Source organism: Miniopterus natalensis, chromosome 1 (assembly GCF_054644295.1).
Source record: "Miniopterus natalensis isolate mMinNat1 chromosome 1, mMinNat1.hap1, whole genome shotgun sequence".
Lineage (NCBI taxonomy): Eukaryota > Metazoa > Chordata > Mammalia > Chiroptera > Miniopteridae > Miniopterus > Miniopterus natalensis.
This window is the reverse complement of record NC_142081.1, coordinates 33,886,388-33,909,507: the sequence shown is the minus strand read 5'-3', so window position 1 is coordinate 33,909,507 and position 23,120 is coordinate 33,886,388. Positions and strand designations below refer to the sequence as shown.

The following is a 23,120-nucleotide window of genomic DNA, read 5'->3' as shown; positions in this document are numbered from 1 at the left end:
ATTTTTTCTGTCAGGATTTTGTTGCCCTTCTGGAAATGGAAGATTTGTATCTCTCAACAGTTTTCGAAAATTCTTAGCCATTATCTCATCAAATATTAACTTTCTTGGTTCTTTTTCTCTCCTCAAATTTCATTTTGACTTCTTGGAATTTCTCATTCTCTCCTTCATATCTGTTACTTTTTCTTTCATGTTTTCCCTAATGTATTCTTTTGTGCTGCAGTGCCAGTTTTTAATCAGATCTTTCTGTTTGATAAATCTTCAGCTGTGTATGATAATCATTCTATTTGGTTTTTAATGTCTTTGTGTTTGTGTATGCACATATGTGTGTGGATGCTCACAGCCAATTTAGTTTCTTCAACTCTTAGTCGCTCTGGTCTTTTATATGTGTGATTTCTTTTTATGCTTCTAATAGCTGAAAAATTATTTTTATAGTCTCTTACATTCTATTTGTAATTCTAGGGGATATAGTCCCTGTTTGTATCTACTTGTTTTTTTTTTTCATTTTTTATTGTAAGTTCACCTTCAGCAGGAGTGTATCTGCAAATACTGTACTGTGCAGGCTGGACTAGGTAGAAGGAATTTTTCTTCAGAAACTTTTATGACCTTGGAGCTGTTTTTGTGTTATTATTTTTAATAGAAGGGGTTGGGGTGTTCTGGACTGGCAGAGACTATAGCTGCCAGTCTTAGAACCTGTGGTTATAAAATTTTAATGAAAATTTTTTTGTGTAGCTTTTGGGTGGTAAGAAAAGCAGACAAGTGTTTGCTTTTCTTTGTTTTAATATGGGGATTTCTTTTCCCTTAGTTTACCCTTTTCTAACTGTGGATCACTTGAAAAGTCTCAGTTTTATGACCTGTCTCATTTCTACTTCCCGAATGGCCATTAACACTTTCAGGTACCATTTGATCTTCCTCCCCCAGAATTTCCCTTAATTTCCAGAAAACTTGCCTATTTTAAAGAAAACAATTTTTGTTACATTTAATTGGAAGAATTTTTGTTCATATTGCTAGAAATGGATTTCTGAAATCAGTTTTTAAAAGTCATGATTTAATTTATAATTTTAAAATTTAATAGATTAAATGTAAACTATAAAAGGAATACGTGGACATGGTGGGAAAATGTAAACATTCTGAAGGATATAAGGTGAAAAGTTACCAGGAAAAGTACCTAGAAGTCACCACAGAGTTAATGGTTTCTGCTGTGTCCTTCCAGGAGTTTTCTAAGTATATATGAGCATGACTATGTCATATAAAACAAAACTTTCTCTCTATACCACTCTGCAACTTGCTTTTTATGTATTTTGGTCTATTGACAGCATTTTTTGAATGTTTCCCGTATAACATGTGGAGTTCTACTGCAAGCTTAGTCATTTCCCCAATGCTGGACATGGTTCTTTCCAGTTTTATAAAGTTACATTGCTAAAAGTGGACATTTTTTTTGGTCATATCTTTGTATTTGTGTGGTTGTATCTGTAGAATAAACTACCAGAAAAGGAATTTTCTCTTGTCAAAAGAGTGTGCACTATTTTTTATACTTTTAAGATTTTTTCCAAATTTCTTAAGTAGATTTTAGAAGTTATAATCAAACTAACACTAAATGAGAATACTGGTTTTTATACTGTCTGTCCCATGCCTATTTTTTTTAGACAGCTTTATTGAGGTATAGTTGATATATAATAAACTGCACATATTTAAAGTGTACAGTATGATAAATTTTGACATGTGTACATTGGTGAAACCATCACCACGATCAAGATGGTGAACATGTATATCATCTCCAAAATCTCCTTCCCCTTGTAATCTCATTCCCACTTCTTTCTGCCCTGCCCGACTAAGTGGAAGGAGGTAACATATTGTTGAAATTTGCATTTCTTTAATGCGACACACACACACACACACACTCTCTCTCTCTCTCTCTCTCTCTCTCTCTCTCTCTCTCTGTCTCTCTGTCTCTCTCTCTCTCTCTCTCTCTCTCTCTCTCTCTCTCTCTCTCTAGGATATCTTTTTCCCCCCTCTGGGAACCTTTTAAACTTGTCCTTTAACCATTTTCCTCTTGGGTTCATCTTTTTCTCACATTTTAAGTGATATTTTTAAGTAAAGCAATTACCTTTGTAATTTTTTTAGGTTAGTCACTTATTTTTTTGCCTAAAATAAAGCTTTGATCCTTATATAATTGAGGTAGGGACTTAATTCCCCCTCACCCCCACATCCTCAGCCCCAAATAGCTATAGTTTGTGCCAATACTAGTTCTTAAGTAATCTGTTATTTCTGCTGATTGATTTGCAATGGCCTGTTGATTATATACTAAAGTTTTATGTATTTGGGGCTATTTCTATTTGTGTTTGTTTGACTGTTCTTGGGCGGGGTTTTAAAATGCTTGTTTCACAAGTGGAGCTTTTTCATTAGTTCCCTTAGAGTCTTTTGAATAGTATTTGACATTCTTGTCTTGTCATTTCCATTTCATGTTTAGTATGTGAAATGATGTTTTTAAGTATGATGTGTTTTCTGGGAATAGGAGGAATAAATCTAACATTTTATCATTTTAGTATTTTCATTGATGAGTGACCTAAGGTGACGCATCTAAGACTTAATTTATCAGCCTGTTATGTTCAACTTTAACACCCTAGCAACACTTTCCTAAGGGATGACACATTTTGAAGTAGATTTTCTGTTTGCTGGTTAACAGATACCAGACATTAGTTATTAGGACTACATTGTGGTAGTGGGACTGGACATACTTGGTGAGGTTAGAAGAGATCTCAGGGAGAAGTTACAGGGAGATAAGATTTTAGGTCAAATCTAGAATGTTCTGACATCTTTCTGAAGATATAAAAAGGGGTTTATAGAAGCATGCACATCCCTGGTTTTCATGCATAGTCTCACTGGCCATTCATCTTGGGTCCAGTCTTTGTGTGTCTAGTAGGATTAGATGGCTTCTTTTAACCTAGTAATATTGTGAAAAAGTAAAGGTCGGTCAAGACTGTAAATTTTAGGGGGAGAAAGTTTTCTGTATATGGTGTAGCTGTTTTACAATTATGCATTATTTGTGTGGGTTTCATGTTCTGATTTTAATTTTTGAATAATTTTAATGATTTATATTCTTATCTTTGGAAACTGGTTTTATGCATTGACTTGAAATACTGAGTATTTAAAATGTGTTAAGTTTGTGGTATTAAAACTTAATTTGTCTAATGAAGTTATCAGTTTGATTTCTTCACAGAATAAATTTTTAACCAGATTATCTCCCATGGAAGTTTTTTTTTTTGTGTTTTTTTTAAAGTATATCTTTATTGATTTCAGAGAGAGGAAAGGAGAGGGAGAGAGAGAGAGAAACATCAATGATGAGAGAGTCATTGATTGAGCCCACAACTGGGGCATGTGCCCTGACTGGGAAATAGAACCCTGATCGCCTGGATCCTAGGTCGACGCTTAACCGCTGAGCCACGCCTGGCCGGGCTTTTTTTTTTTTTTTTTTAAATATATCTTTATTGATTTCAGAGAGAGGAAGGGAGAGGGAGAGATAGAAACATCAATGGTGAGAGAGTCATTGATCGGCCGCCTCCTGCACGCCCTTGACTGGGGATTGAGCCCGCAACCCAGGCATGTGCCCTGACTGGGAATCAAACCTTGATCACCTGGATCCTATGTCCATGCCCAACTGCTAAGCCATGCCCGGCCGGGCTCATGGAGTTTTTTTTAAAAAAAGTTAAATTTATTGGGGTGACATTTGTTAATAAGATTACTCTGGCCCAGCTGGTGTGTCTCAGTGGTTGAGTGTCGACCTATGCACCAAGAGGTTATCAGTTCGATTCCCTGTTAGGGCGTGTGCCTGGGTTGCAGGCAGGAGGCAGCCAATCAGTGTTCTCTCTCATTTATGTTTCTACCTCTCACTTCTTCTCTCTCTCTCTCTCTGTCTCTCAAAAAAAAAAAAAAAGATTACTGTGGAGGTGTTTTTAAATGAGTAACGCCTTTTCCTGAGAAAAAGGACTTGTTTAGGCTTGATGAATGGGTAGCAGAATCGTGAAAGATACTGGTGTAACTTTCAGCAACACCTTTTCAATTCTTTGGAGAACCTGTTCATGCCAATTTATCTATTGTATTTAAAGGATAAATAAATTTGGTTAAAAAAAGTAAAGTTTCATGTATTGTGACCTGAAACCCGATGGAGAAATCAAATTTCTTTGATCATCTCTGGCATTAGTTGTATTTGTTTCAGATTGGGATAGTAGTACTTTAGAATGGCTATTGCTGAAATATCTTAAGGAATGTGGTAATAAGATGTGAGTCATAGAAATAACTATGTGTTACAGTTTAAAAGGAGAAATTGTACCACAGCTTTGAGATTTCAATGTAGTCTTTCTAAAGTTAATTTTAGAAAAGCTGTTGCGAATGGAGTTTCCATGTCAGGCAACTCATTAACTAGATTTACTAGATTAGCTTTTTTTTATTATTTTGAGTCTTTTCTTATTTTAAAAGATAATTTTATAATTGTATTGTGCACTCAGGGGCCATTATACTTTTGGTGTAGTGACTGACTAGAGAATGGAAATTTAGATGAGTTTTTATATTTTCATGGCTGTTTCAGGAAATGATTAATGCTTTGTTTTTTTCTGGCATCTTTTTCTTATTGATTTGAAGAATCAAATTTTTAAAAATTCTTAATTGCAGATGTAATATGCTAATAAGCTTTTAAACATATATAACTGTACAAAATAAGGAGATTCTACTTATTTTCTTGTTTTCTGCAAGTACTTTATATGTTTTTTATGTTTAAAACTTTAATCTATATGGATGCTTTTCTTTGATCTGAATGATTCAGCCTTTCCTCTGCTTATTTGAAGTAACTTACAATTAACTAAATTTTAAAAATCTATTTGGATCCATTTTAGATTTTGAGTGCCATTGTTGTCTGTTCTTTTATCTTTATTACACTGCAGTATATTGGTACCTCTCAATAATTGACAGACTGTCTCCTATCTCAGAGAATTCTATGAATGTGTACAGAGAGAATAAGTGCTTTATAATCGTAGAAGAAGGAGGACTAGCTATAGAGATGGTACTTGAGGCTCAGGTTGGGTTTTTTTTCTTCTGGTTTATAGATACTATGTCCTTGCCTCCTCAACTAGATCGTAAGTGAATCTGTTATCTATGGGGAGCTTTCCATGTCCCAACCTGTTGCTGGTGGAAGTGGGCTGCTTTTTTTCCTTTTTTTTCTTTTTTTAATCCTCACCTGAGGATATTTTTTCCATTGCTTTTCAGAGAGAGTGGAAGAGAGAGAGACAGACAGACAGACACATCAATGTGAGAGAGACACATCGATTGGTTGCCTCCTGCTTGTGCCCCGACTGGAGCGGAGTCAGCAACCAAGGCATGTGCTCTTGGCCGGAATCAAACCCAGGTCCCTTCAGTCCGCTGGCTGACACTCTAACCACTGAGCGAAACCGGCTAGGGCAGAAGTGGGCTTCTTGAGGTGCTGCAGGAATAAGAGTTTCCTGAGGCCAGGTGTCATGGAAAGCTTTATTTCTGTGGAATTAAACCCGAGTTTCCAAGGTCCCATCTCCCTCCGTCCTCCCATGGAAAAGGTCCCATTTTGTCTTCAGCAGAGCTAGGATTAAAGCCAGTGCCCAGAGTTTCTGCTCCATATTTGCACAGTCCAGCCTAGCATCTGGCTAGATTAGCTTGTGTTCCCAGCTGCAGTCCATTGAGTGTGGAGTCCCATTCAACTTCTAGGGCCACATGTCTGTGGAGGGAGCATGGGCAAGTGCAAGGAAGCAGGGGTGAAGCAAGAAGAACACGGGAGAGGCCCAGCCAGCATGGCTCAATGGTTGAGCATTGACCTGTGATCCAGGAGATAGTGGTTCTATTCCCAGTCAGGGCACATGCCTGGGTTGTGGGCTCGATTCCCAGCAGGGCACGTGCAGGAGGCAGCCAATCAATGACTCTTCTCTCATCATTGATGTTTTTATCTTTCTCTCTATCTCTCCCTCCCTTCCTCTCTCTGTAATCAATAGAAAATACAAAAAAAACCAAAAACAAAACAAGGGAGAGAGAATTCCTTTACAGATAATATATTCCCAAATTTTAGCAGGTTTGCAGTGGCTCCACCCCCTACCCAGTTATCTTTGTTCCAGGTTAGACTGACAGGCAAGCACCTTCTCTACATCACCCTGACTTCACTGTGCATGCACCCATCTTCCCCTTTGTCTGGTCCCTTCCCCCAGTGATTTGCAAGGAATGGACCTGTGGTTCCTTAGGGAGTGTAAAGTTGCAGCTTCCTGATGAAGCTGCCCAGATTACCATGCTTGCTTACAATGTCTGGCCTCCTGTTTGCTCTCTTCCTATTTTAATATTAGTTAGCTAATTACCACAGTAACAAATCTATTTGTGGAACACTACTAGGTATCTTGCATTTTCCATTCAAAATTTTAAATTTAAGTGGAGATTCAAAATGAACACAATTTATAAAGAATATAATAATTATGTGTTTTATATGACCTCCAACACCACCTTTTTCATGCTACTGACAATTAATACTTTGTTTCCCATTTCATTAAGAAAATAGTAGCATTAGGAAGAGAATTTTACAAACTTCTACACCATATCTACCTCCTTGCTTGGGCCTCTGCCTTCTTTCTTCCTTAATGTCTGCTTCCATCTAAGGCCAGTCTCTACTTGTATAACAAATTCTGTTCCCTCTTGCCATTTGAAAACATTGTTTCTCATGCTCCTGCATCACCACTCTACCTTTCTATTATGGACCACATTCGTCAGCATATTAACATGTTGTAATTTCTCCCATCATTAATTAATTAATTATTTCAAGAGAACATTTATTTGGTAAAATTACAGAGGTGGGAGAAGTAATTCCTGGAAGAAATGGGCTTAGGAAACAAGTTATAAAGGCAAAGAAAGGGCCCTAGGAGCTTGGGACTGAGGAAGCTAATGGTAATGTGCCTGGTGGGGGAAGGGAAAGGGAAGGAAGAGCGCACTGGGTCATCTGTGCTTATGATTTTAAGGGAGGAGATTATAGAGGAGGTCTCTGGGAAAGATATTGTAATACTCAGCAGCTTTCCAGCTGTGTCATTTCAGGGTTGTGGTCTCCAGTGATTGATTGGCACCCTCATTCAATGCAGCTGGTCTTGATGTCTGCTGTGAGTTGTTTTGTTGCTCTTCTGGGCCTGGAGCTGAAACACAACTGTGGCCTAGATGTTATCTCTAGGGAGGAAAAGTCAGGGGCTCCAAACCACAGGACCAGTGATATGCTAGAGGAGGAAAGGCGACCCTGGGGGCGAGGTCCCACCTACAATTATCCTTTGTTTTGCATCCAGGGCTTTCCATCCTAGTAACCTTCTGTACTTGGCCCATTGTCCTTGTCTGCTCAGGTCTGTCTAACTGCCTATCACATCCTCCTTTGAGGATCTTGGCTCTGAATTCTGAGAAAAGGGGCACACGCAGAGTCTCTTCTATAATTACTTCCTGCTGAAAGGGGGTGATGTTTTTCTTCAGAGACAAGAATTTTCTCCCATCTTTAAAAGTCAAACTCTCAATCTCATATTTCCCCCCAGCTTCCATTTAATTTCTCATGCCTTCACAGGAAATCTTCCTCCAAAGAGTTGTCCATACCTGCTGGACAGCTTGTTTTTAAATTCGTTTCAATCAGGATTTTATCACCACCACCTTGGTCAAGGTCACCAGTAGTGTCTACGTTGCTAAATCCAACAGTCAGTGCCTAGTTTTTTTTAACTGTACTTTATTTACCAACACCATTTGACAAAATTGATCAATCTCTCCTTGATACACTTTATTCATTTAGCAACCAGGGCAACATGCTCCTTATTTTCTTTCTCCCTCTCCTTCTCAGTCTCTTTTTTAAGTTCCTCTTTATCTTTCTGTTGAATTGCCCAGGGGCTCAGTCTTGAGACCTGGGCTCTATTTATACCCATTCTGTTGATTATTGTATTCAAGCTTATGGCTTTAAGTAGAATTAATGTGCTGAATGCTCCTAAATTTATATCTCCAGCCTACGTGTGTCTAAGCACTGTCTTGTTTAGCTGTCTACTGAACATCTCCACTTGTCTAAAACCTAACTCCTGGTCTTCAACCCCAACCATGTCTTTTCCACATTTCTTCCATTTCAGTAAAGGGCAATTTTTTGTTTTTGGCTTAGACTAAAAGCTTTGGAGTTGTCTTGTCTTTGCTTATTCTCTTACTCCCACATTCTAGTCCTCAGCAAATCATCTTGTCTCCTCTACCTTCATAATGTATCCAGAATTTGACTACTACTTACTACGATCCTTGTTACCAACTCACTTTAATCATCTCTTTCCCAGGGTATTTTAGTTGTCTCCTAACGATTTTCTCTGCTTTCACCTCCCTATACCCTCTTCTGCTCAGAACCCTCTACTGGTTTCTCATATTACTTAGGGTACAAGCCACAGTCCTTCCACTTGCTTGTAAGGAACTATATGATTTGTTCAATGCTCCCTGCCCCCATCAAATCATCTCTTTAACCTCATCTTCTACTTTTTGTCTTGTTCATTATACTTGAACCACATTGTCCTTATGGTTCTTGCTCAGATAATGCCATATACGTTCCTGTCTCATATACTGTATATTGATTGCTGGCCTGTCTTCCCTTCAGTGGAATGTTAGCCCATAAGAGCAGGAATTTCGGCCCTTCTTACTGCTGTTTCTTTAGGACACCCTAGAAAACAGTGCTGACATACAGTTGGTGCTAAATAACTATGAATAAGTGAATAATAGACTGTTGTAGAAGACAGTAGTTGATATTTTCAGAGAGATGATTTGAGCTGGGTTTTGAAGGATAAGTGAAGATTAAATGCAAAGGACAAGGCAGCGTTTTTTAGATTTGATAGTAGGGTGGAGGCAAAATTGGACTTTTCAGAAAGTGGCTCCTTTGCTTCCCTGATATATAACCTATAGTAGCTTTTTACTGCTGATTTTGTCTACTCAGTTGACTGCTGATATCTAGTTGCTTGTACTTACATTCTTCAAAGTCACATCTGAAACTCTGACATGAACCTATTCCTATATTCTTGATCTTGGTTTCATCATATAAGGACTCTTCCAAGTTAGAAATGTAGTTGTCTCAGACTCCTCCCTCATTTTCGCTATGCTCTAATAGTTGCCTTGTTCTATTCCACCCAGGTATCTTTCTGCATTGATTTCATTCACTCTCATCAGATTTGGCCTATTGAAACAGTCATTTTAATAGGTCTCCTTGCATTTATTAACCTATTCATTGGATTTTAAATTTTGATTATATTTATTTGTAGAAGTCCTAGTTGATTCACATCTACCCACTTTTGATAGTTTGTTCTTGACTCATTTTTCCAGTTCTCTCTTATCTCTTGGTGTGTATATTAATTTCAGTATCTTAAATCTTTAGGGTTCTAATTCCTTTGTTTCTGTTGCCTCTTGCTCATGGTGGCTTATCATATTCTTTCATTTTGGGTTATGGGATCTTATCTGCATGACAGTCTTTGGAAATCTTGAGGAGCTAGGCTTTAAGGAGCATTCCACCAAAGAGAATGTGCATTTGCTTTTGCCACATGCACTATGGGCACCATCAGCTTGGGACCCCTTATGTTTTTTGGCTTAGCATTTCCAAGATCATGCAAGTAGTTTAGACCTTAAAGTCATGTAAGGAGAGGTCCTTGGAGCCAAGGCAAAATGTGCATTAAAAGTCAAGATTCAACTTCATTTTAGTGCTTCATTAAATTGCTATTGATCAGTCTTAAAGTTTATTTTTGCTCAGGATATATCCAAGTTGAACAGGCTGTGTAACCTATGGATGGTAATGTTAAAACAAACAAAAAGTTATCTAACTTTAAAGGAGATAATAAATAAATAATTCTAATTCTTAGAATAATGATTCTTCTGTTTAGGTAGAATTTGGTTTCTTCAATCATTACCTGTTTTTAAGACTTCAGACTGAAAATTTAAAAACTTTTAAAATTCTCAGATTTATTTGTACATTAAAATTGCAAAAGTTGACTTGAATTACTTTATCTTAAGCATGACTTGGAGTTTAATTTCATCTGCATTATTTACTTTGCCTTCTTCCACAACAAATTTGAGATGAGTTATAAGAATATAAGCCACTTTTATGTGGCTTATGCATGTTTATAGGAGTATCAGCATCTAGAATCTAAATATCATTCTTAATTTGAGGTTTAATTTTAGCTGAAACTACCCTTCAGATGAGGGATATAATTCAAGGCAGACTGGGTAGTCAGATAACACTTATTTTCTGTAGCTATTGGGTTAATCTAAAACTAGGGCTGATATTCTGTTGAGGAGGCAAAGTCTCCTTTAGCAGGTGGGAAGAATAGTGACGGCCAGTTCTGTTTTTGCAGTATAACTTGTTTGCAGTGTAACTTGTTTGCAGTAAAGGGTACCTTGAAAAAATCAAGATAAGCAAAGCATCTAATTTGTAATTATTTTAATGCTAAATAATACATCCTAACATTTTGATTTTGACTTTATTATATTTCCATATCTTTGATGTATCCCACCATATCATGAGGCTGTTAGTCACTGGAATAAAGGTGCTAGCAGTTTATGAATGGCCTCAACTCTCTAAATGAAGGAATGAACCACCTCTCTTTTGTCATTAACAGTGTGGTACTTTTAGTGAATATCTAGTGTGTTGGTAATAGTTAATGCCGCTTTATTTCCACATATAGTAGTATTCATGAACATTGTACAATAAAAGAAAAGTTAAATATTAATAAAGTCTCAGAAGTGGATATTTAGGGGAAAAATGGATGTTTTAAGTTTTTTTCCTTCTATTAGGATCTTTTCATATGATTGAAAAATGGAAGGATGTGTAACACTCTTTCTAATTACCACACATTTTTCTTTCATAGTGTATTTGAATTATAGTTGGCAAAGTAACCAAGTACATGATTTAAACAATTAACTTGGTTAGATTTATAGATCACGTTAGATCTGAAATAACACTTGAAAGAACAGAGGTTTTGTATGTTTAATTTTTATAAGACTGACTAAATTTTTTTTCTTTCCCATTTAGGTTTTATAGGGTCACATTAACAAAAGCATGATGGAGTTTTATGAGTCAACGTATTTTATTGTTCTTATTCCTTCAGTAGTTATTACAGCAATTTTTCTCTTCTTCTGGCTTTTCATGAAAGAAACATTATATGATGAAGTTCTTGCAAAACAGAAAAGAGAACAAAAGCTTATTCCTACTAAAACAGATAAAAAGAAGGCAGAAAAGAAAAAGAATAAAAAGAAAGAAATCCAGAATGGGAACCTCCATGAATCCGATTCTGAGAATGTACCCCAGGACTTTAAATTATCTGATGCCTTGGCTGTAGAAGATGAGCAACTAGTACCTGTTCCACTGAATGTGGTTGAAACTTCTAGTAGTGTTAGAGAAAGAAAAAAGAAGGAGAAGAAACACAAACCTGCACTAGAAGAGCAGGTCACCAAAGAAAGTGATGTATCAAAGATTCCAAGCAAAAAAGTAGAACCTGTCCCAGTTACTAAACAGCCCACCCCCCCTTCTGAAGCAACTGCCTCAAAGAAGAAACCAGGGCAGAAGAAGTCTAAAAATGGAAGCGGTATTATAATCTATTTAACTTTATTGGATGATTGTATTTATTTTAATAATTTTAGAGCTTGAAATTGAGATACTTATTAGATGTGTACACAAATGTTAAATGCTGAGTCTGAAACAAAAATCATTATCCTTTTTACTATGTGTTTGCTTTCATTAACATTAATTGCTGATAGAAATAACTAGTATTGATCATAAAACAGCATTTAAAATTAAACTTAATTTTACAAATATTGGAAAGACTTTTAATAGGAATATATAAAGTCAAACTGTTTTACTAACACCAGTAGGGACCTCTAAGTACCAGCAATTAGAAACTTTTACATTTATTTCAAACAGTACTTTCTAATTAGTGTGATAAGAATTAAAGATGAAAAGATAATCACTCTTGATTGATTTTACAAACATTTAGTAGACATCTGTTTTATGGTAGGAATTATACAGAGATGAATAGTGCATTTTCAAGGTATTCACATGCTAGCTGTAGACACAAACATAAATATTATAAAAGAAAAAGTTTTGTATAATCTATGTATATCTAAACCAGTGTAGGACTTCTAAATTGGCCAATTAGCTCGTATAATGACAAATTAAAAGGTTGAGTAAATACTAGCTAGTTTATTTGGGTGTCTGGGAAGGGATGGGAATAGGGTATTACAAGAAGAGGGGAGAAGGACACGTAAGCCAGTAAGAGATGTGTAAAGTATAGAAGTACAGAGGCCTAAACAACTACTACTTATTGGGGACAAGGGGCAAAAATCTTTACAGAGGAGGGAGTACCTAAGCTGGGTCTTTCACAGTGAATCATGTCACCAAGAAAATAGTGGAGTCTCATCCCATATTGGCAGAATATCACGTGTAAAGGCACAAAGATATAAGAATACAGCGTATTGCCCTGGCAGGTGTGACTCAGTGCTTAGAGCATCCACCTGGGCACGGAAGGGTCACAGGTTCAATTTGCTGTCGAGGGTACATACCTGGGTTGCAGGTTTGATTCCCCAGCCCCGGTCAGGGTGTGTGGGGAAGCAGCCAGTTGATGTGTCTCTCTCACATTGATGCTCCCCCCTGTCCACTCTGTCTAAAATCAGTGGAAAAAATATCCTTGGGTGAGAATTAACAAAACAAAAAAAAAAGTGCAGTGTATTGTTGAACCATGAAATATGATGTGTAGAGAGTGGTAGGAAACAAAGCTAAAAAGATACGCAGTGGTTAGATCATGATGGCTTTTCTATATAGTGCTAAGGAGATGTGATGCTATAGTTTAGCCATTGTTGAAGATTTTCAAGCAGGTTAGTTTGCATGGTCAGATTTATCTTTTAGAATGATATCTGTGGCAGAACTTGGGAGTACACATTACATGGGGCAGTATTTGACAGACAGACTGGTTAAGAGGTTATCATTCCAAAGTTAAGTTGAGGGACTGAGCTATAGTAGTCACAGAAGAAATGGTAGATTAGGAATGGCTGAAAAATGGGATATAAAAGAAGGAGCAAGTACTAGAATTCTTGATGAAGTTAAAGAACAGGTGTAGCAGAGTCAGAAAGCTACAATGACAAGTTACTAGTGAAAGTTATATATCAGAGCTTAAAATTTGGGTGGTAAAGCATTCTGGGAATTCTTTATTAATAATTGTTATCTTTTCTGATGCCATTATTTTCATTTATTTTTAATAAAGATGATCAGGATAAAAAGGTGGAAACTCTTATGGCACCTTCAAAAAAGCAAGAATCATTACCCTTCCACCAAGAGACTAAACAAGAAAGTGGATCAGGGAAGAAGAAAGTTTCTTCAAAGAAGCAGAAGACAGAAAATGGTGAAATGTGTAGATATGTATTTTATGAATGCTAATTTTAGAGAAGTACACTATGATAAGGACCCTAGAGACCTCATATACTTTATAATTTCCAGCTGAATGTATGCTATCAATAGCTTTAATACTAATGCAAGTCCAGATTTCTCTTTAGCCTTGTGGCTTTGTAGTACTTTGACAGATGGGCAGGTTATAAGTTTGTGATGATGAAGTATTTGAAATTTAAATATAAATCTCCTTAACTAAGTTTTGAAAATAATGTAAGTAGCATACAAACTCTATAGAAGAAATGTATTCCTGAAATAGTTACACTTTTTAATATCACTTAAGGATTATGCTTGAGGATATTAGCTTGATCTGTCATTACTTTACATTCCCAATTATTTCCTGAATGTAATTTGCATGTTTATATGGGAAGCATCCAATTAAAAGTGGTGGTGCAATTTTTATACATTCAGAATTATCCAGGAGAAACTTCAGTATGAAATTTATGTAGTTTAAACAGTGATTTTCAAATATTAATGGGCTGTTATCAAGTAGTGCTACAAAATAGTAAAATTGGAAAAGGAAAAAATGAAATTTTATTATTTGCATTAGAATTACAGCATATCAGGCAATCAGGTATAGAAAAATATTACACAAAAATATTTGATAACACTAAATAATATGTTTTAAATAAAACAACTATGCATGCCCAGAAGTTTTTTCAAAAAGGTAGGAATATAGAGAGATTTCTACATAGACTTTAATGCTCATACTCTTACAGTTCTTCCCATTAAAATTAGATACAAAATAAGGAGGCTTCCTTCTTCCACTTTTAGTGTTGTTCTGGACGTTTTAACCAGTGTAGTAAGATGTGCCACAGAAATTAGAGGCATAACTATTAGAAGTGAGAAGATATCTGCAAGGAACAATGACTGATTTTTGCACGTAGCAAGTGAAGGAACTCAATTAAAAATTATCAGTTGCATTCAGTAAAGGACCAACATAAAGAAAAATTAAGTTTTTCTTGAGTAGTAATTAAATGTGAATGGATTTTTACTTAAAACAGGAGAAAAACGAGAACTAACTAAAATGTAAAGGAAGTATAAGAAGAAAATTTCAGATACTATTAGCAAGGAGAGTTATGCTGAAAATTTTTAGATGATTAAATGCTCGCTGTACTATGAAATAATACTGAACTGGTACTGTGTTTTGACTCCTTCAATGATAAAATAGGAATTTAAAGCCAAATTTAGATAGTATTAGATATTTGAAAATAACTGTATCATTAAACTTAAAAGTGCTTGTGTGTTATTTAATTACTGTTATAAAAAATACTGAGTAATAGTTTTGTACAATTTAAATTGCAGTCTTGGTAGATGAACCCCTTATTCATGCAACTACTTATATTCCTTTGATGGATAATGCGGACTCAAGTTCTATGGTGGATAAGAGAGAGGTTATTGATCTGATTAAACCTGACCAAGTAGAAGGAATCCAGAAAATGGGGGCTAAAAAACTGAGGATGGAAACTGACAAAGGTAACATACAGAATGTGGCAATCTATTTTAGTGAAAAAAAAAAAAAAAAATTTTTTTTGATTTCTTATGGAGTTGAGCACATTTTCTCATAGAAACAGTGAATTGCAAAAACTAATAGAATACTGTAGTAAAGGATTTATTGGTAGTTTTGTAGTCAAGCCTTCTCAGTTTTGTCGAGCTGAACACTGACAAGGTCTCACAGCTATTTTGGTGTCTGGTGATCTTTTCCCTTCTATGATTGTCTTCTGCAAGATTTCTATGCTCATTCACAATTGCCTTTTTTTAATCATTATTATTATTATTATTATTATTATTTTAAATTTATCTTTATTGTTGATAGTATTACAATTGTTCCCCTTCCCCCCTTCCCTTCCCCCCCCCAGGCCTTCATCTCATTATTGTATGTGTCCATGGGTTATGTGTATATGTATATAAGTTCTTTGGTTAATCTCTTAATAGACTAATTTTTTTAGAGCAGTTTTAGGTTCACAGCAAACTTGAGTGGAAAAATACAGAGAGTTCTCACATACCCATTATTCCCACACAAGTACACAATGCCTTTTTAAACTTATAATGTAGCTGAAATATTAAAAGCCCTGGGCTTTTTTGGGTCTAATGGGTGGCAAATGCTTTTAGGAAGAGTAAGTTGATGCCTAATGTGAGAGCACTCGAAGAATTGCGGTGGGTGAGTCAGATGTCTGATGCGTGGATTTTTAAAAATATCGTCATTGCTTTTATGTATTTGATCTTTGAAAAATCAGATTTCCTTTTTAATATCTTTGAGCTTATTTTCTCATCTGTAAAATTTGGTTTATATGTCACAAGTATTAAGGTTAAGTGAGAATATTTGTGAACATATCTAGTATAGATACTATCACATACTAGAGACTTGAATGATTTTTTGTTTTTAAAGTGAGGGCGTATTGGCACTTTAGTATTGGACATTTTGAGCAAATTTTCAGTTAATGTAATTATTTCATATTACATTAAAGATAATAAACGTCTTTTCTCTCTCTTAACTGGAGTATTTATTTTTGTTTGACCTGCAGTGTAAGTCTGTTTTGTCTTGGTTATTGATTTTCTGGGTTAAGAATTCTTGATGCTTACTTTGTTCAAGTTATTGTGTCTTTTAAATGCCAAGTTTGTTATGTTTTGTTTTTGATTTTTAGAAAATGCTGAAATGAAATTTAAAGATTTTCTTCTGTCCTTGAAAACTATGGTATTTTCTGAAGATGAAGCCCTTTGTGTTGTAGACATGCTAAAGGAGAAGTCTGGTGTGATACAGGATGCTTTAAAGAAGGTAAGCATATTTTTGGTTATGGGCATATATGGAAGCAGTGATTAAAAGTTCACCAAGCAAGACTTCTGCTAGAGCAGTAAATTATCATCGGCTTCCATTGTTCATACCCCAAAGCTTATGGTCACATTTAAAAGTTCTAGAATGCCCTTAGAAGTTATTTCATATACCTATACTAATCAATACACTTAACTAGTTTAGTCAGGTGTCTGAGTCATTTGATGTTTTGACAAAAGCAGATTGCTCATAAGTAAGATGATTTATCTTGCTTTAGTCTTTTGGCTCTTGCCTAAGTTGTACCTCACTATTCTCTAATTGGAAGTATTGAGAGCAAGATTCGGTGATTTCTGGACAGCGTATATGGAATATTTTTGTGACTGAAGGTGGCACCATTCAAAGAACCTGGGAATCTGTTGTTGTTCTCTGTGTTTGTGTATAATATTACCCCTGTAAAATAAATGATTTGGATAGTAGAATCATTCCTATAACTAAAATTTGTAAAAACACAAAAACAAAATCTGCGGAGTTAATATTTAATTTCTCATGGGTCTTGCTCACTATATTTTGTGTACTATGTCATACTGAGAAAGGTGACAAGTTTTCAAGTGTTACTTGTGTAACGTAAGATGACATGCTGTCTGGTAGTCATTATTAGTTGGTGGCTTTAATTGTTCTTCTAACCCCCCTCCCCCCCCCCCAGCAACCTTCTGCCCCCTCCCTGCTGCTTCCAGGCCATTACCTGATTACCTTCAGTAGTCTCCTAGGTGATGTTTCTGCTTTCCCTGTTAGCCTTCTAATCTCTAATATATTTTTTCCATACAACTGCAAGGTGACCTTTAAGAGGTCAATCAGGTTAAATTATTGCTTAAAAAACTCTTTGGTGCCTTTCTCTTTGCACTTAGAATATAATCCAAATTCCTTAGCAGGTCTTTGCCTAGCTCTCTGTATAACCTTATTTCATGGCATTTCCCCCATCCTCTCACCACTTTTTACCCATTCTGGGTCTTTTCCGGTTCCTCTAGAGCATACCAAGCCTTTTTTTCTCTTTGGACTGTCGCAGCATCCCACTTCCCCAACCCCCCAATTTCTCCTCTGGGCTAATTCCTCTTCCAAGTCTCCACTTAAATATTCTTTTCTCATGTAAAGGTAATTGGAATTTCCAGTCTGAATAGTTCTCCCTGCTCCTGTTTCTCATAACTATCTGGACTTTTTGTCATAACATTTATCTTAGCATTATAGGTCTGTTCTTATTTTAAGTATCTATTGACAACGTGTTTTATAAATCTATGGCATTTTACAATGTAGTATGCTTGTTGGCTGTCTTCATGTGGTACCAGCAGTGGCCTAGAGTAAACAAGATGTCTGAGGGTAATCAGAGTAAGTGTGATAAGTCTGTGCGACTTTGGACACAAAATCAGATTATTCTGTTGCAAAGAATACTCTTGACATTCTTAATTGAAGAATTTGTCATTTGATGTACTTTAATTGGGTAAGTATATAAAAAAAATAGTCATTTAGACAATAAAAATGAACTCTAGTAAGTAGGTGGGAAATCAGACTCCCTTTGATAGGTATTTTAGGCATGCCAAGGAGTATATGGGGACTGCTAAAGATAGCGTTTTGCAGTAAAGTATTTTAAAAACTACATTTTCCCCCTGTCCTTGGAATGTTGAGTTTGAGACTAAAATCTTCTTGGTCTGGGTTTCTCATGGAGTGGTTCTATTGTGATCGGAAGGGACTCAGTGCCTATAGGTCCACTGTATCTGGGAAAGACTACGTACGTTTAATCCCTCCCTTTTTCTGTCAGAGAAACTGAGTCTTGGTCAGACCTTTTAATAGATTTCAAGGTTCCAGATGTAAATGAATCCCTAATCTAAGAAAGACCACTTGAAAGAAAGGGGGAAGATAAGTACAGAAGCACCTGCCTAGGCATAGGATATAGATAGAGAAGTTAGAGGACTGACTAATTACATATGGTAGCTAAAGAAGAGTCTAGAATGAATGCTTGTTTTGCTTTGAGTAACTGGATAGATTGTGGTGACAATAGTGTTTGTGAACACTTGCAGAGGAAGAGAGAGTAGATATGAAAAATTTTAGGAAGTTGTTTTAGGTATCCTTTGGATCATTTAAATGGATATAATCATTTCACAATTGAATACATGTGTATTTCTCTGGAGTTAAAAAGAGATTGCCATGGGAGTGATTTAGGCAAGTAATCTACTGTCACCAATCATATGGTGGATGTATATTAGACCAGAGAGGACACAAAGAGTGATAAAAGAAAGTTAAAGAATGAACCCTGAGAAACATTAACATTTAAAGGTCAAGGAAAGACGCTACAAGGCAGAAGGAGAAATACCAGGAGACTGGAATCACAGATGCTTAGGGAGGGTTGAAAGTTCAGGGGTTTGGGGAGGAAAGTCAACAGTGACATGCTTTAGGGAGATCAAGGAGGATAAGGATGGAAAAATTAGATTTGATATCCTTATTGGAAACAGTTTCTTTGGAGTACTAGAGTATAATTGATGAATGAGAGATGACAGTAATAAGCTTAGTTGGGAAGGGGGAAATAGAGTAAACGCTAGAGGGTTGCATAGTAAGAGAGAAGGTGTTATGTTGTGTATGTGGGCGCACATGACTTGTGTTTAAGTTGCAAGGTACTTGTGCTTTATATTTAGAGTGGAGGTTAAAATCCTGGGCTCTGGAGTCACATTTCCTGCACTCAAGTCTGGGCTCTGCCACATTAAGCTTTGTGGCCTTAGATAAGTTACTTAACCTTAGTGCCTCAGTTTTCCCATCTCTGAAATGGGAATGATAATGAGATTTTGAGAATTAAATGAGATAATATGTAGTAGGCACTTAGAGTTCCTAGCATACAGTAATTGCTCAAAAAATGTTAATTGTTAATGTACCATAAGAAAGTTTTAAAGATTTATTTGATCATTTTCGTTGATAGATTATTAATTTGTTAGTGTTGGCCTTTAAATACACTTGCCTCAATTATGTTATTTTTCAGCTTTAAATAATTAACTGTTTTGGCACCATGCTATATAATAAAAGGAAGTCTGCTTAAGTTTTTTTTTTCCTACCTTCTCCTTTTTTAGCTTTTGTTAATTATAGCATTTGTTTTTCAGATACTTTTAATATTTAATGTTTGTTTTGTGACTATAATTTTCATGTTTGTTTTAGTCTTAATTCTACAGTTTAATGGTGGGTTCAAAGCTTGATACCAGTTCTTTTGCCATAGCTTCTGTATTCATCTCTTGGTTGGCTGAAGTTGTTTTTCCTGGAATTTCTTCAAGAAGGGCTCATGGAAACTATATTTCCCAAATTCTGGCAAGTTAAATGCTTCTTTGTCATCTTTATACTTGAATGAAAATTTGGTGGGGTATAATGTTTCTGGATGTCACTTTCTTTCCTTGAGAAATGTTCATATTTCCGTTACTATTCTCTACATTCATATTGCTGGATAGATGTCTCAGACCAGCCTGAATTTTGCATCATTTTCCTGTATTTCTATCAAACTACACTCAGAATAAAAACATCCTTTGGTCAATCAACCAAGTGTTTATTATTTATTAGACCTTTCCAGTGTCCACCCTACTGTACAAACATCTAGGGATTCAGCTCCTTTGAAGTCTAGCAATAATTTTACTATAACATATCTGGACATTTTTCAACAATGAGATTTAGTCCCTTAAGTAATTGAAACAATGGGTATCAATTAAGCATATGTTGGATCTTCTTTGTCTGCATCTTTATCTTTCATATTTCAGTCCTAAAAAAATAAACCTTTTGGTTTATTTCTGCTGCTTTTGATTTACTTCACCCTGTACTCTATGTCTCTTACTGTATTTTTAGCAGTGTGTCTTTTTCTGTTTGTTGCTTCTATTTGGATGATATTTCTGAGATGGTGTTACTTTTACTTCTGCTTTGAGTTTTGCCATCTCATATTTTATCTCATTCATATTTTATCTCATTTATGTCTTTCTCTGAGCTCTTTCTTTGAGCTCTGTTCTTTGCTCTTGTTTTCCCAGAAATGACCATTGTAGTAGATTTTTAAAAATCATGGTGAGCCCGGCCGGGCGTGGCTCAGCAGTTGAGCGTTGACCTAGGATCTAGGCGATCGGGGTTCGATTCCCGGTCAGGGCACATGCCTGATTTGTGGGCTCGATCAATGACTCTCTCATCATTGGTGTTTCTATCTCTCTCCCTCTCCTTTCCTCTATCTGAAATCAATAAAGATATGTTAAAAAAAATAAAAATTAAAAAAAAATAAAAATCATGGTGATATTTTTTAATTGCAATTTTTGTCTACTCTTTGACAATCTTTTTCTGGTGATTTTTCTTCACTTGCCATTTGTTTTTTTCTATTATTTTCCTTTCCTTTTTTCTTGTATCTTGTATAGACCCTGTTTTATTTCTTTTTGATCAATACTCCTCTACCATTGAGGGGTGTTCGAACACTCTTGGATCATCTCTGTGCCTGGAGATTGATAATGAAAGACCAAGGCTAACTGGTGAGAGCTCTGACTCCTAACCACTAGACCACCAGGGAGTGGCAACCAAGGCTAACTGGTGTTCTCATTTGGCTGTGTGTGTAATTGAGTTCTTTTAGCCTTTCCTTCTTCCCAGATAAAAGTTTCACTATAAAGAATTTCACTAGAGAATCTCCCTCGACTCTACCTCACTGTAGCTGCTCTCTCTGAGTAAAGTTTATCTGTATGATTTCTTCTTCATTTTTTATTTATTCTGCTTCTTGAGACCTTCCAAGAAAATTCCTATTTCCTATCTTTGCCTTGTTCCTGATGTCAAGTGGGGGTTGTTGGTTTTACTTCTCAGGATATGCCTGTTAACTTCAGAGAACTAAGCACCCATGGCACCTCTGTAGTTTTGGGTATATTCTGACAGGGTTGTTGAACATTTGTGTTTGATTTCCACTACTTTTGGCAGTCTTTCCTGACATAGTGCTTTGACATTACAGATGACTTTCATTTTGGTTCATTTTGCATTTTGGTTTCATACTGTTGTTTTGATATTTTAGGAGGATAAGGGGGAGATGGCTATCTTGACTCAGGGTTTAAAAGTGGAAGAACTATAATTCTTTGTAAAATCTGTTTTTTGATTAATATGTATCCTGTTATATGCATCGGAATATATAATGTACAATGACTTTTCTGAATGATGTTTTACTGACAGTCACTCTCCTTTATATGTCTCAGTGAACTCTGCATTGGTCTAAGAATACTTGAAAGTAGATACTTGGTTTTCATAATTTTCATTAGCCTGTATTAACTATTACTAATACTGTGTTGATTTCTCAATTGCAGTCAAGTAAAGGAGAATTGACTGTACTTGTACATCAGCTTCAAGAAAAAGACAAATTACTTGCTGCTGTGAAGGAAGATGCTGCTGCTATGAAGGATCGGTGTAAGCAGTTAACACAGGTGAAGACATTCTTTTATTTAAAGGATATACTTTTTTTTTTTTTTTTAAAGCAAAGGCTATTTTTATTTTTTATTTCTTTTATTTTAGAGAAAGGGAGAGTGAGAGAGAGAGAGAGAGAGAAACATCAGTGATCAATGTGAGAAACATCAATCAGTTGCCTCTTGCACAGAGAGGTTTCTTCAGGTGACCAGATTCAAACCTGTAACCCGGGTATGTGCCCTGACTGGAAATTGAACCCACCACGTTTTAGTGTATGGGATCACGTCTCAACCAACTGAGCCACACCAGCCAGGGCTAAAAGATATACTTTTTGAATCAGAAGCAATGAAGGATTTTAGAAATTGTCCACAATTCCTGAGTTAATTATTTGTGTAAAAAAGTGATACCCAGTAAAAGTCATTTTCTTTTAGAGTTTGTGTGGGGTCTTACTCTTTTGTGTTATTTATAGCCTTTAGTTGAATTATGAATTTAAAATAACAGTACTTATACAAATTTCAGAATAACAGAAGCATTTGGAACATTGTTCAGTTGGCTCTGACATAGAATTATTCTCTATAGAAGCACAAAACTCAGTTTGATTTTGTTTAAATCCAGTTTATAGGGTAAATTAAAATTATTACATAGGTAATTTATGAAGGGTTTTGTGATAAATATGTATGACTTTTAATCATTGAAGTTCTTCAAGCCCTGGAAATTTTACTGAGAGATAAAGAAAGACCTTTACAAAATCATGTAAAAATCGTGTCAAACGATACAAACTTCCAGATGTAAGGTACAGCATGGTGACTATAGTTAATAATACTGTATTGTGTGTTTGAAAGATTCTGGGAAAGTAAATCTTAAAAGTTCTCATCACAAGAAAAAAAATTTCTAACTGTGTGGTATTGATGTTAACTAGACTTATTGTGGTGATTATTTTTCAATAGATATAAGTAACAAATCACTGTGTTGTATACCTGAAACTAATATAATGTTCTATGTCAATTAAATCTCAAAAAAACTTGTGTAGACTGAACATAATTGAAAATTTATAGAAAATGTAGTCTCATTCCTCCTGAAATACTGTTTCTCCTTTTAGGAATTAAATACAGTAGAATAAATGAGGTTTATTTCTGCATCACTCACGTAGCTACTTCATCACATTATGAGATTGACCTCACTTGAATATAAAATTCTTTATATTAATTTGAAGTAAATAAACATAAGTCATTGGGAAACTTTGTCAGATTAAGATTAATCAAAGTTGTTACTAAAATAAACATTTCCTTAAGACTAGAAATTTAAGTATAGTTTTATGTTATATTTTTGTGACTGTATTTAAAAATTTTTTAAAGGTAACTACTTTTTGGTAATTCAGTGAGCTGTACACTTAAGATGTATATACTTTTTCCTAAGTGCAGTACATAACAATTTCCTAATGTAAATGAATTAACTCTTAAT

General features: G+C 35.5%; 1 protein-coding gene across 5 annotated transcripts in view; it reads left to right on the top strand.

Moving 5' to 3' along the window:
- The window catches only part of KTN1 (kinectin 1), a 96,144-nt gene that overhangs the window by 11,143 nt on the left and 61,881 nt on the right, over nucleotides 1–23,120 (top strand). For all 5 annotated transcript variants that reach the window (XM_087820287.1, XM_087820275.1, XM_087820281.1 and 2 more), the window contains exons 2-6: nucleotides 11,054–11,606; nucleotides 13,278–13,415; nucleotides 14,765–14,935; nucleotides 16,105–16,235; nucleotides 21,563–21,679. In XM_087820287.1, coding sequence (XP_087676413.1) covers nucleotides 11,081–11,606; nucleotides 13,278–13,415; nucleotides 14,765–14,935; nucleotides 16,105–16,235; nucleotides 21,563–21,679 — 1,083 coding nt within the window. In that variant the 5' untranslated portion in view covers nucleotides 11,054–11,080. The remainder of the gene's footprint in view (nucleotides 1–11,053; nucleotides 11,607–13,277; nucleotides 13,416–14,764; nucleotides 14,936–16,104; nucleotides 16,236–21,562; nucleotides 21,680–23,120) is intronic.